Source organism: Oncorhynchus gorbuscha, unplaced genomic scaffold (genome assembly GCF_021184085.1).
Source record: "Oncorhynchus gorbuscha isolate QuinsamMale2020 ecotype Even-year unplaced genomic scaffold, OgorEven_v1.0 Un_scaffold_994, whole genome shotgun sequence".
Taxonomy (NCBI): Eukaryota; Metazoa; Chordata; class Actinopteri; order Salmoniformes; family Salmonidae; genus Oncorhynchus; species Oncorhynchus gorbuscha.
Genome location: NW_025745914.1, coordinates 213063 through 227281, shown reverse-complemented (window position 1 = coordinate 227281; position 14219 = coordinate 213063). Strand labels below are relative to the sequence as shown.

At 44.6% G+C, this 14219-nt stretch overlaps 1 protein-coding gene across 1 annotated transcript in view; it reads right to left on the bottom strand.

Annotated features, from left to right (window-relative positions):
- LOC124020932 (ras-related protein Rap-1b-like) overlaps nt 1-14219 on the bottom strand; it is a gene marked incomplete at its 3' end in the record, with an annotated part of 96055 nt that overhangs the window by 9964 nt on the left and 71872 nt on the right. The window contains exons 2-3 of the mRNA XM_046336243.1: nt 9472-9551; nt 508-576 (exon numbers count right to left, since the gene is read on the bottom strand). Coding sequence (XP_046192199.1) covers nt 508-576; nt 9472-9528 — 126 coding nt within the window. The remainder of the gene's footprint in view (nt 1-507; nt 577-9471; nt 9552-14219) is intronic.

The window sequence follows — 14219 nt, the reverse complement described above, 5'->3', positions numbered from 1 at the left end:
AGGCAGCTATTTGAATTATATTCCGATCTCACTGAATAGCCTACCAAACACACAGTACTCTGTAACCATGGAGACGACACAGACAGCAGCAGAGTTAAATGTATTTACGTCCAATGTCCCCGTATTACCTACATAGTGCACTACTTTTGGCTGAAAAGCTACTAAACACAGGGCCAGGGGGCCACTAATGATGATGTCACAGGGCCAGGGGGCCACTAATGATGATGTCACAGGGCCAAGGGGCCACTAATGATGATGTCACAGGGCCAGGGGGCCACTAATGATGATGTCACAGGGCCAAGGGGCCACTAAAAGGATGATGTCACAGGGCCAGGGGGCCACTAATGATGACAACACAGGGCCAGGCGGCCACCAATGATGATGTCACAAAGCCAGACGGCCACTAATGATGATGTCACAGGGTCAGGGGGTCACTAAATGATGATGTCACAGGGCCAGTGGGCCACTAATGATGATGTCAAGGGAAGATAGCAATACTTGACTTACCTTTCTGTACGAGTCTTCTATTGTTGGGTCATATTTCTCCACGAAAATCCCCTGAACAAACTGTACAGTCTGTAGAGACAAAAGAGAGAGAGAGACAAAAAGAGAGAGAGAGAGAGAGAGAGAGAGAGAGAGAGAGAGAGAGAGAGAGAGAGAGAGAGAGAGAGAGAGAGAGAGAGAGAGAGAGAGAGAGAGAGAGAGAGAGAGAGAGAGAGAGAGAGAGAGAGAGAGAGAGAGAGAGAGAGAGAGAGAGAGAGAGAGAAAAGAGAGAGACGAGAGAGAGAAGAGAAGGTGAGTTAATAAATGAGATTATAGAAGGTTGCATGCAGGCTGTGAGGCAGATTCCCATTCTAGACGCCCACACAGCCTTAGTAAATTCATCTCAACAGGTGGCTCATGATTATCTTTAATATACAGAAATACACACCTATGTGTCCCAAATGGCACCCTATTCTCTATATAGTGCACTACTTTAGACCAGAGCCCTATTCCCTATAGTGTGCACTACTTTTGACCAGAGCCCTATTCCCTATAGTGTGCACTACTTTTGACCAGAGCCAAGAGGCGCAATATATAGAGAATAGGGTGAGATTTGGGAGCAGACACTGAGTCATACAGAAGACCTGTTATCCTCAGACGAGGACAGGAAGAAAAGGACAGGAAGAAAAGGACAGGAAGAAAAGGACAGGAAGAAAAGGACAGGAAGAAAAGCATGTAAAACAAGAAGCCGTTTAACAACAGGATGAACAGACGTCAGGAGACTGAAGAACACACTGAGCTGACTGGGATTAACAGACGACAGGAGACTGAAGAACACACTGAGCTGACTGGGATTAACAGACGCCAGGAGACTGAAGAACACACTGAGCTGACTGGGATTAACAGACGACAGGAGACTGAAGAACACACTGAGCTGACTGGGATTAACGGACGACAGGAGACTGAAGAACACACTGAGCTGACTGGGATTAACAGACGACAGGAGACTGAAGAACACACTGAGCTGACTGGGATTAACAGATGACAGGAGACTGAAGAACACACTGAGCTGACTGGGATTAACAGACGTCAGGAGACTGAAGAACACACTGAGCTGACTGGGATTAACAGATGACAGGAGACTGAAGAACACACTGAGCTGACTGGGATTAACAGACGACAGGAGACTGAAGAACACACTGAGCTGACTGGGATTAACAGACGACAGGAGACTGAAGAACACACTGAGCTGACTGGGATTAACAGATGACAGGAGACTGAAGAACACACTGAGCTGACTGGGATTAACAGATGACAGGAGACTGAAGAACACACTGAGCTGACTGGGATTAACAGATGACAGGAGACTGAAGAACACACTGAGCTGACTGGGATTAACAGACGACAGGAGACTGAAGAACACACTGAGCTGACTGGGATTAACAGACGACAGGAGACTGAAGAACACACTGAGCTGACTGGGATTAACAGATGACAGGAGACTGAAGAACACACTGAGCTGACTGGGATTAACAGATGACAGGAGACTGAAGAACACACTGAGCTGACTGGGATTAACGGACGTCAGGAGACTGAAGAACACACTGAGCTGACTGGGATTAACAGATGACAGGAGACTGAAGAACACACTGAGCTGACTGGGATTAACGGACGTCAGGAGACTGAAGAACACACTGAGCTGACTGGGATTAACAGATGACAGGAGACTGAAGAACACACTGAGCTGACTGGGATTAACGGACGTCAGGAGACTGAAGAACACACTGAGCTGACTGGGATTAACAGATGACAGGAGACTGAAGAACACACTGAGCTGACTGGGATTAACAGATGACAGGAGACTGAAGAACACACTGAGCTGACTGGGATTAACGGACGTCAGGAGACTGAAGAACACACTGAGCTGACTGGGATTAACAGACGACAGGAGACTGAAGAACACACTGAGCTGACTGGGATTAACGGACGACAGGAGACTGAAGAACACACTGAGCTGACTGGGATTAACAGATGACAGGAGACTGAAGAACACACTGAGCTGACTGGGATTAACAGATGACAGGAGACTGAAGAACACACTGAGCTGACTGGGATTAACAGATGACAGGAGACTGAAGAACACACTGAGCTGACTGGGATTAACGGACGCCAGGAGACTGAAGAACACAGGCAAACAGTGAGAGTGAGGACGTTACAAGATGTGAGGGCTACTCTGTCTGACTGGGACCAGGGGGTTGGTTCTGACCAGGGGGTTGGTTCTGACCAGAGTGCTGCTACTCTGTCTGACTGGGACCAGGGGTTGGTTCTGACCAGAGTGCTGCTACTCTGTCTTGACTGGGACCAGGGGTTGGTTCTGACCAGGGGTTGGTTCTGACCAGGGGTTGGTTCTGACCAGGGGTTGGTTCTGACCAGGGTGTTGGTTCTGACCAGAGTGCTGCTACTCTGTCTGACTGGGACCAGGGGTTGGTTCTGACCAGGGGTTGGTTCTGACCAGGGGTTGGTTCTGACCAGGGTGTTGGTTCTGACCAGAGTGCTGCTACTCTGTCTGACTGGGACCAGGGGGTTGGTTCTGACCAGAGTGCTGCTACTCTGTCTGACTGGGACCAGGGGGTTGGTTCTGACCAGAGTGCTGCTACTCTGTCTGACTGGGACCAGGGGGTTGGTTCTGACCAGAGTGCTGCTACTCTGTCTGACTGGGACCAGGGGGTTGGTTCTGACCAGGGGGTTGGTTCTGACCAGGGTGTTGGTTCTGACCAGGGGGTTGGTTCTGACGCACGTACATGTGTGCTGATCACATAGTTCTAAACACACACATTAACCCATAAACACATTTCCCCTCTTCCCTCCAGACTCAGAACTCACACCAGTGATCAGATTAAATCCACTCTTCCCTCCAGACTCAGAACTCACACCAGTGATCAGATTAAATCCACTCTTCCATGCAAACAAACAAACCCACACACACACTTTGTCAACATGTCTCGAACTCTCTGGCATCTCCTCTCTTCGAAGTGTGTGTTTGCGTTTGTGAAGACATGAAGTTCTCTCTCTCTCTCTCTCTCATTTGTAATTAATTAAGACAAATCAATCTAACTGCTGGAGCTCTGATGTGGGGAGGGGGAGTCCCAAATGACACCCTATTCCCTACATAGTGCACTACTTTAGCCCAGGACCCAATGACACCCTATTCCTTAGACAGTATAGTGCACTACTTTATACCAGGACCCAGTGACAACCTATTCCCTATATATAGTGCACTACTTTATACCAGGACCCAATGACACCCTATTCCCGATATAGTGCACTACTTTAGCCCAGGACACAATGACACCCTAGAGAGAGAGAGAGAGAGAGAGATATAGACAGAGTCTTAATTTGGTGTTTGTCCCATTTTGTGAATTCTTGGTTGGTGAGCGGACCCCAGACCTCACAAACAAAGGGAAATTGGTTCTATAAATGATTGATATATATATATATATATATATATATATATAGAAGTATTTTTAGCCAGATCCAGATCATGTGGAATTTGATGTTCCTTTTGATGGCGTAGAAGGCCCTTTTGCCTTGTCAGATGGTTCACAGTGTTGTGGAAGTTACCCTTGGTGCTGATGTTTAGGCCGAGGAATGTGTCGTTTTTTGTGTGCTCTAAGGCAACAGTGTCTAGATGGAATTTGTATTTGTTGTCATGGCAACCGGACTTCTTTTTTTTTTGTTGCAACACCATTATTTTTGTCTTCCTGAGATAAACTGTCAGAGACAAAGTCTGACAGAATCTCTCTCCCTCTCCTCTTTACCTCTCTACCCCTCCCTCCTTCCTTCCTCCCTCCCTCCCACCCCCTTTACCTCCCTCCCTTCCTTCCTCCCTCCCTCCCACCCCCTTTACCTCGCTACCCTCCTTCCTTCCTTCCTTCCTTCCTTCCTTCCTTCCTTCCTCCCTCCCTCCCACCCCCTTTACCTCGCTACCCCTCCTTCCTTCCTTCCTTCCTTCCTCCCACCCCCTTTACCTCTCTACCTCCTTCCTTCTTTCCTTCCTTCCTTCCTACCTTCCTTCCTTCCTTCCACCCCCTTTACCACTCTACCTCCTTCCTGCCTTCCCTACCTCCCCCCTCCCTCCCTCCCTCTCTCCCTCCGAACAACACGTGGCTCTAGCTAGAAGCCCTGTCCAGGGAACAGGAGATTTATGAATGACTCTACAATGAGCTTCTGGTCCAGCAGACTAGCTCTATTAGTGTCTGTGTTAAAAGATGGGGAAATCTGTGAGAGGGGGTTTCACATGAGTTCCCTGTCTCTGTGAGAGGGTTTATCACATGAGTTCCCTGTCTCTGTGAGAGGGTTTTTCACATGAGTTCCCTGTCTCTGTGAGAGGGTTTTTCACATGAGTTCCCTGTCTCTGTGAGAGGGTTTTTCCACATGAGTTCCCTGTCTCTGTGAGAGGGTTTTTCCACATGAGTTCCCTGTCTCTGTGAGAGGGTTTATCACATGAGTTCCCTGTCTCTGTGAGAGGGTTTTTCACATGAGTTCCCTGTCTCCGTGAGAGGGTTTTCACATGAGTTCCCTGTCTCTGTGAGAGGGTTTTTCCACATGAGTTCCCTGTCTCTGTGAGAGGGGTTTTCACATGAGTTCCCTGTCTCTGTGAGAGGATTTTCACATGAGTTCCCTGTCTCTGTGAGAGGTTATTTCACATGAGTTCCCTGTCTCTGTGAGAGGGTATTTCACATGAGTAACCTGTCTCTGTGAGAGGGGTTTTCACATGAGTTCCCTGTCTCTGTGAGAGGGTATTTCACATGAGTTCCCTGTCTCTGCGAGAGGGTTTTCCACATGAGTTCCCTGTCTCTGTGAGGGGGTTTTCCACATGAGTTCCCTGTCTCTGTGAGAGGGTATTTCACATGAGTTCCCTGTCTCTGTGAGAGGTTATTTCACATGAGTTCCCTGTCTCTGTGAGAGGATTTTTCACATGAGTTCCCTGTCTCTGTGAGAGGGTTTTCACATGAGTTCCCTGTCTCTATGAGAGGGTATTTCACATGAGTTCCTGTCTCTGTGAGAGGGTATTTCACATGAGTAACCTGTCTCTGTGAGAGGGGATTTCATGTGAGTTCCCTGTCTCTGTGAGAGGGGGTTTCACATGAGTTCCCTGTCTCTGTGAGAGGGTTTTTCCACATGAGTTCCCTGTCTCTGTGAAAGGGTTTTCCACATGAGTTCCCTGTCTCTGTGAGAGGGTATTTAGCTCACGCTCCACCTCGTCCTCTGTTCCTTTCTCTACAGTAAATCACATGTCCTGGGGGGAAAAAAAGCTAAGGGAGGTTGTGTGTGAAACCCACTCGCGGTGGCGCCCTGGTTCCCACGCTGCAACTGTTACACCCGTTGCCTAGTTACGGCGGGCTGTGGCAAGGCACCGCTCTGTGGCCTGGACTCTGACAAGAGTCTCTCTCTCGATCCAATTCGAACTAATGGAGCTCTCTACACCACCACTTATATAGTGATCCAATTAGAACTAATGGAGTTCTCTAAACCACCACTTCTATAGTGATCCAATTAGAACTAATGGAGTTCTCTAAACCACCACTTCTATAGTGATCCAATTAGAACTAATGGAGTTCTCTACACCACCACTTCTATAGTGATCCAATTAGAACTAATGGAGTTCTCTACACCACCACTTCTATAGTGATCCAATTAGAACTAATGGAGTTCTCTACACCACCACTTCTATAGTGATCCAATTAGACCTAATGGACAATACAGGGGGAGGCTGCATTCCTGCTATTCCTATCTCCGACCTCTATTCCTATCTCCGACCTCTATCCCTATCTCCGGCCTCTATCCCTATCTCCGGCCTCTATCCCTATCTCCGACCTCTATTCCTATCTCCGACCTCTATTCCTATCTCCGACCTCTATTCCTATCTCCGACCTCTATTCCTATCTCCGACCTCTATTCCTATCTCCGACCTTTATTTCCTATCTCCGACCTCTTTTCATAGAGAGGGAGGGAGGGAGGAAGGGAGGGAGGGGGGAGGAGGGAGGGAGGGGTGGAGGGAGGGAGGGAGGGATATAGTGATGGAGGGGAGGGAGGGAGGGATATAGTGATGGAGGGATATAGTGATGGAGGGATGGAGAAATAGAGTGATAGAAGGAATGCTAAACGATGACAGCTGACGTTCTCACAACCCCTCTGTGACCCAGATAAGGACATGAGTCTCCTGGGAGAGAGGGACCGCCAGGCCGGCAGGACAGAGTTTATACAACCCAGTTCCTCTGGTCAGAGACAGAGACTATACAACCCAGTTCCTCTGGTCAGAGACAGAGACTATACAACCCAGTTCCTCTGGTCAGAGACTATACAACCCAGTTCCTCTGGTCAGAGACAGAGACTATACAACCCAGTTCCTCTGGTCAGAGACAGAGACTATACAACCCAGTTCCTCTGGTCAGAGACTATACAACCCAGTTCCTCTGGTCAGAGACTATACAACCCAGTTCCTCTGGTCAGAGACAGAGACTATACAACCCAGTCCCTCTGGTCAGAGACAGAGACTATACAACCCAGTTCCTCTGGTCAGAGACTATACAACCCAGTTCCTCTGGTCAGAGACAGAGACTATACAACCCAGTTCCTCTGGTCAGAGACAGAGACTATACAACCCAGTTCCTCTGGTCAGAGACAGAGACTATACAACCCAGTTCCTCTGGTCAGAGACAGAGACTATACAACCCAGTTCCTCTGGTCAGAGACAGAGACTATACAACCCAGTTCCTCTGGTCAGAGACAGAGACTATACAACCCAGTTCCTCTGGTCAGAGACAGAGACTATACAACCCAGTTCCTCTGGTCAGAGACAGAGACTATACAACCCAGTTCCTCTGGTCAGAGACAGAGACTATACAACCCAGTTCCTCTGGTCAGAGACAGAGACTATACAACCCAGTTCCTCTGGTCAGAGACAGAGACTATACAACCCAGTTCCTCTGGTCAGAGACAGAGACTATACAACCCAGTTCCTCTGGTCAGAGACAGAGACTATACAACCCAGTTCCTCTGGTCAGAGACAGAGACTATACAACCCAGTTCCTCTGGTCAGAGACAGAGACTATACAACCCAGTTCCTCTGGTCAGAGACTATACAACCCAGTCCCTCTGGTCAGAGACTATACAACCCAGTTCCTCTGGTCAGAGACAGAGACTATACAACCCAGTTCCTCTGGTCAGAGACTATACAACCCAGTTCCTCTGGTCAGAGACAGAGACTATACAACCCAGTTCCTCTGGTCAGAGACTATACAACCCAGTTCCTCTGGTCAGAGACTATACAACCCAGTTCCTCTGGTCAGAGACAGAGACTATACAACCCAGTTCCTCTGGTCAGAGACTATACAACCCAGTCCCTCTGGTCAGAGACAGAGACTATACAACCCAGTTCCTCTGGTCAGAGACAGAGACTATACAACCCAGTTCCTCTGGTCAGAGACAGAGACTATACAACCCAGTTCCTCTGGTCAGAGACTATACAACCCAGTTCCTCTGGTCAGAGACAGAGACTATACAACCCAGTTCCTCTGGTCAGAGACAGAGACTATACAACCCAGTTCCTCTGGTCAGAGACAGAGACTATACAACCCAGTTCCTCTGGTCAGAGACAGAGACTATACAACCCAGTTCCTCTGGTCAGAGACAGAGACTATACAACCCAGTTCCTCTGGTCAGAGACAGAGACTATACAACCCAGTTCCTCTGGTCAGACTATACAACCCAGTCCCTCTGGTCAGAGACAGAGACTATACAACCCAGTTCCTCTGGTCAGAGACAGAGACTATACAACCCAGTTCCTCTGGTCAGAGACAGAGACTATACAACCCAGTTCCTCTGGTCAGAGACAGAGACTATACAACCCAGTTCCTCTGGTCAGAGACAGAGACTATACAACCCAGTTCCTCTGGTCAGAGACAGAGACTATACAACCCAGTTCCTCTGGTCAGAGACTATACAACCCAGTTCCTCTGGTCAGAGACTATACAACCCAGTCCCTCTGGTCAGAGACAGAGACTATACAACCCAGTTCCTCTGGTCAGAGACAGAGACTATACAACCCAGTTCCTCTGGTCAGAGACAGAGACTATACAACCCAGTTCCTCTGGTCAGAGACTATACAACCCAGTTCCTCTGGTCAGAGACAGAGACTATACAACCCAGTTCCTCTGGTCAGAGACAGAGACTATACAACCCAGTTCCTCTGGTCAGAGACAGAGACTATACAACCCAGTTCCTCTGGTCAGAGACAGAGACTATACAACCCAGTTCCTCTGGTCAGAGACAGAGACTATACAACCCAGTTCCTCTGGTCAGAGACAGAGACTATACAACCCAGTTCCTCTGGTCAGAGACAGAGACTATACAACCCAGTTCCTCTGGTCAGAGACAGAGACTATACAACCCAGTTCCTCTGGTCAGAGACAGAGACTATACAACCCAGTTCCTCTGGTCAGAGACAGAGACTATACAACCCAGTTCCTCTGGTCAGAGACTATACAACCCAGTTCCTCTGGTCAGAGACAGAGACTATACAACCCAGTTCCTCTGGTCAGAGACTATACAACCCAGTCCCTCTGGTCAGAGACAAACGCTGTGCTCCAGTAGTGTAAATGAGTTGAATCTACTGTGTTAGTACTTGGTGGGGCAGAGACATGCGCCCAACCCCAGGACCAGGTTGAGGGGCAGAGACATGCGCCCCAGTTGGGTCCCCAAGACCAGGATGGAGAAACGCTGTGTTCCAGTAGTGTTTCTCAATACTGGTCCATGGACCGTCACCGGTCCCGAGGAAATCTATGGAACTTAACCAAGCACTGTACTGAATACTCCAGCCTTAAGAAACCAGTAGGAGGAAACTAGGTTCTATTTCGGTAACCTACGGCCCTATGCAACCCAAAGGGGGGGGGGGTTGAAGACAGATGGAGAGAGAGGGAGACTTACCAGAGCAGACTTGCCTACGCCTCCAGAGCCCAGGACGACTAACTTGTATTCGCGCATCGTTCACTGTGTCTGGTGTCACCCTGTAGAGAGAGACAGAGGAGGCCAGGGTCAGCTAACCAGCTCAACATCTGGTAATAACATGGTAAACTAACATGTAATAACATGGTAATAACATGGTAAACTATCATGTAATAACATGGTAATAACATGGTAAACTAACATGTAATAACATGGTAATAACATGGTAAACTAACATGTAATAACATGTAATAACATGGCTTTTACACCTGCATTGTTTGCTGTTTGGGGTTTTAGGCTGGGTTTCTGTACAGCACTTTGAGATATCAGCTGATGTACGAAGGGCTATATAAATAAATTTGATTTGATTTAACATGGTAAACTATCATGTAATAACATGGTAATAACATGGTAACCTATCATGAGAATAACATGGTAAACTATCATGTAATAACATGGTAATAACATGGTAAACTATCATGTAATAACATGGTAATAACATGGTAAACTATCATGTAATAACATGCTAACCTATCATGTAATAACATGGTAACCTATCATGTAATAACATGGTAATAACATGGTAACCTATCATGAGAATAACATGGTAAACTATCATGGTAATAACATGGTAATAACATGGTAATAACATGATAATAACATGTTAAACTAACATGGTAATAACATGGTAAACTAACATGGCAATAACATGGTAAACTAACATGGCAATAACATGGTAAACTAACATGTAATAACATGGTAATAACATGGTAATAACATGGTAATAACATGGTAATAACATGGTAATAACATGGTAATAACGTGGTAATAACATGGTAAACTAACATGGCAATAACATGGTAAACTAACATGGCAATAACATGATGATAACATGGTAAACTATCATGAGAATAACATGGTAATATCATGGCAATAACGTGGTAATAACATGGTAATAACATGGTATACTAACATGGCAATAACATGGTAAACTAACATGGCAATAACATGGTAAAGTAACATGGTAAACTAACATGGTAAACTAACATGGTAAACTAACATGGTAAACTAACATGGTAAAGTAACATGGTAATAACATGGTAAACTAACATTTAATAACATGGTAATAACATGGTAATAACATGGTAATAACATGGTAATAACATGGTAATAACATGGTAATAACATGGTAATAACATGGTAATAACATGGTAATAACATGGTAATAACATGGTAATAACATGGTAATAACATGGTAATAGCATGAGAATAACATGAGAATAACATGGTAAACTAATGTAATAACTTCAGAATTGTTCAATGGCCTGTCATATATAAAGTGACTTATTGGACTGCAGAGAGCTGTGTTTCAGTTATAGAGAGAAGGACTGTTGAGTTGTAGATCTGTAAAATATTAAGCTTTAGGTCCAATCACTAAAGACATTAGTTCCAGTCACTATAGATGTATAGTATTAGTTCCAGTCACTATAGACATGAGTTCCAGTCACTATAGACATGAGTTCCAGTCACTATAGACATTAGTTCCAGTCACTATAGATGTATAGTATTAGTTCCAGTCACTATAGACATGAGTTCCAGTCACTATAGATGTATAGTATTAGTTCCAGCCACTATAGACATGAGTTCCAGTCACTATAGACATGAGTTCCAGTCACTATAGATGTATAGTATTAGTTCCAGTCACTATAGACATGAGTTCCAGTCACTATAGATGTATAGTATTAGTTCCAGTCACTATAGACATGAGTTCCAGTCACTATAGATGTATAGTATTAGTTCCAGTCACTATAGACATGAGTTCCAGTCACTATAGACATGAGTTCCAGTCACTATAGACATGAGTTCCAGTCACTATAGACATGAGTTCCAGTCACTATAGATGTATAGTATTAGTTCCAGTCACTATAGACATGAGTTCCAGTCACTATAGACATGAGTTCCAGTCACTATAGACATGAGTTCCAGTCACTATAGACATGAGTTCCAGTCACTATAGACATGAGTTCCAGTCACTATAGATGTATAGTATTAGTTCCAGTCACTATAGACATGAGTTCCAGTCACTATAGACATGAGTTCCAGTCACTATAGACATGAGTTCCAGTCACTATAGACATGAGTTCCAGTCACTATAGACATGAGTTCCAGTCACTATAGACATGAGTTCCAGTCACTATAGACATTAGTTCCAGTCACTATAGATGTATAGTATTAGTTCCAGTCACTATAGACATGAGTTCCAGTCACTATAGACATTAGTTCCAGTCACTATAGACATGAGTTCCAGTCACTATAGACATGAGTTCCAGTCACTATAGACATTAGTTCCAGTCACTATAGATGTATAGTATTAGTTCCAGTCACTATAGACATGAGTTCCAGTCACTATAGACATTAGTTCCAGTCACTATAGACATGAGTTCCAGTCACTATAGACATGAGTTCCAGTCACTATAGACATGAGTTCCAGTCACTATAGACATGAGTTCCAGTCACTATAGACATGAGTTCCAGTCACTATAGACATGAGTTCCAGTCACTATAGATGTATAGTATTAGTTCCAGTCACTATAGACATGAGTTCCAGTCACTATAGACATGAGTTCCAGTCACTATAGACATGAGTTCCAGTCACTATAGACATGAGTTCCAGTCACTATAGACATTAGTTCCAGTCACTATAGATGTATAGTATTAGTTCCAGTCACTATAGACATGAGTTCCAGTCACTATAGACATTAGTTCCAGTCACTATAGACATGAGTTCCAGTCACTATAGATGTATAGTATTAGTTCCAGTCACTATAGACATGAGTTCCAGTCACTATAGACATGAGTTCCAGTCACTATAGACATGAGTTCCAGTCACTATAGACATGAGTTCCAGTCACTATAGACATGAGTTCCAGTCACTATAGACATGAGTTCCAGTCACTATAGACATGAGTTCCAGTCACTATAGACATGAGTTCCAGTCACTATAGATGTATAGTATTAGTTCCAGTCACTATAGACGTATAGACATGAGTTCCAGTCACTATAGATGTATAGTATTAGTTCCAGTCACTATAGACATGAGTTCCAGTCACTATAGACATGAGTTCCAGTCACTATAGACATGAGTTCCAGTCACTATAGACATGAGTTCCAGTCACTATAGACATGAGTTCCAGTCACTATAGACATGAGTTCCAGTCACTATAGACATGAGTTCCAGCCACTATAGACATGAGTTCCAGTCACTATAGACATGAGTTCCAGCCACTATAGACATGAGTTCCAGTCACTATAGACATGAGTTCCAGTCACTATAGAAATGAGTTCCAGCCACTATAGAAATGAGTTCCAGCCACTATAGACATGAGTTCCAGTCACTATAGACATGAGTTCCAGTCACTATAGACATGAGTTCCAGTCACTATAGACATGAGTTCCAGTCACTATAGACATGAGTTCCAGTCACTATAGACATGAGTTCCAGTCACTATAGATGTATAGTATTAGTTCCAGTCACTATAGACATTAGTTCCACTCACTATAGACATGAGTTCCAGTCACTATAGACATGAGTTCCAGTCACTATAGACATGAGTTCCAGTCACTATAGACATGAGTTCCAGTCACTATAGATGTATAGTATTAGTTCCAGTCACTATAGACATGAGTTCCAGTCACTATAGACATGAGTTCCAGTCACTATAGACATGAGTTCCAGTCACTATAGACATGAGTTCCAGTCACTATAGATGTATAGTATTAGTTCCAGTCACTATAGACATTAGTTCTAGTCACTATAGACATGAGTTCCAGTCACTATAGACATTAGTTCCAGTCACTATAGACATTAGTTCCAGTCACTATAGACATTAGTTCCAGTCACTATAGACATGAGTTCCAGCCACTATAGACATTAGTTCCAGTCACTATAGACATGAGTTCCAGTCACTATAGACATTAGTTCCAGTCACTATAGACATTAGTTCCAGTCACTATAGACATGAGTTCCAGTCACTATAGACATGAGTTCCAGTCACTATAGACATGAGTTCCAGTCACTATAGACATGAGTTCCAGTCACTATAGACATGAGTTCCAGTCACTATAGACATTAGTTCCAGTCACTATAGATGTATAGTATTAGTTCCAGTCACTATAGACATGAGTTCCAGTCACTATAGACATGAGTTCCAGTCACTATAGACATTAGTTCCAGTCACTATAGATGTATAGTATTAGTTCCAGTCACTATAGACATGAGTTCCAGTCACTATAGACATTAGTTCCAGTCACTATAGACATTAGTTCCAGTCACTATAGGCATTAGTTCCAGCCACTATAGACATTAGTTCCAGCCACTATAGGCATTAGTTCCAGTCACTATAGACATTAGTTCCAGTCACTATAGACATTAGTTCCAGTCACTATAGATGTATAGTATTAGTTCCAGCCACTATAGACATTAGTTCCAGCCACTATAGGCATTAGTTCCAGTCACTATAGACATTAGTTCCAGTCACTATAGACATTAGTTCCAGTCACTATAGATGTATAGTATTAGTTCCAGTCACTATAGACATGAGTTCTAGTCACTATAGACATGAGTTCCAGTCACTATAGACATGAGTTCCAGTCACTATAGACATGAGTTCCAGTCACTATAGACATGAGTTCCAGTCACTATAGACATGAGTTCCAGTCACTATAGACAT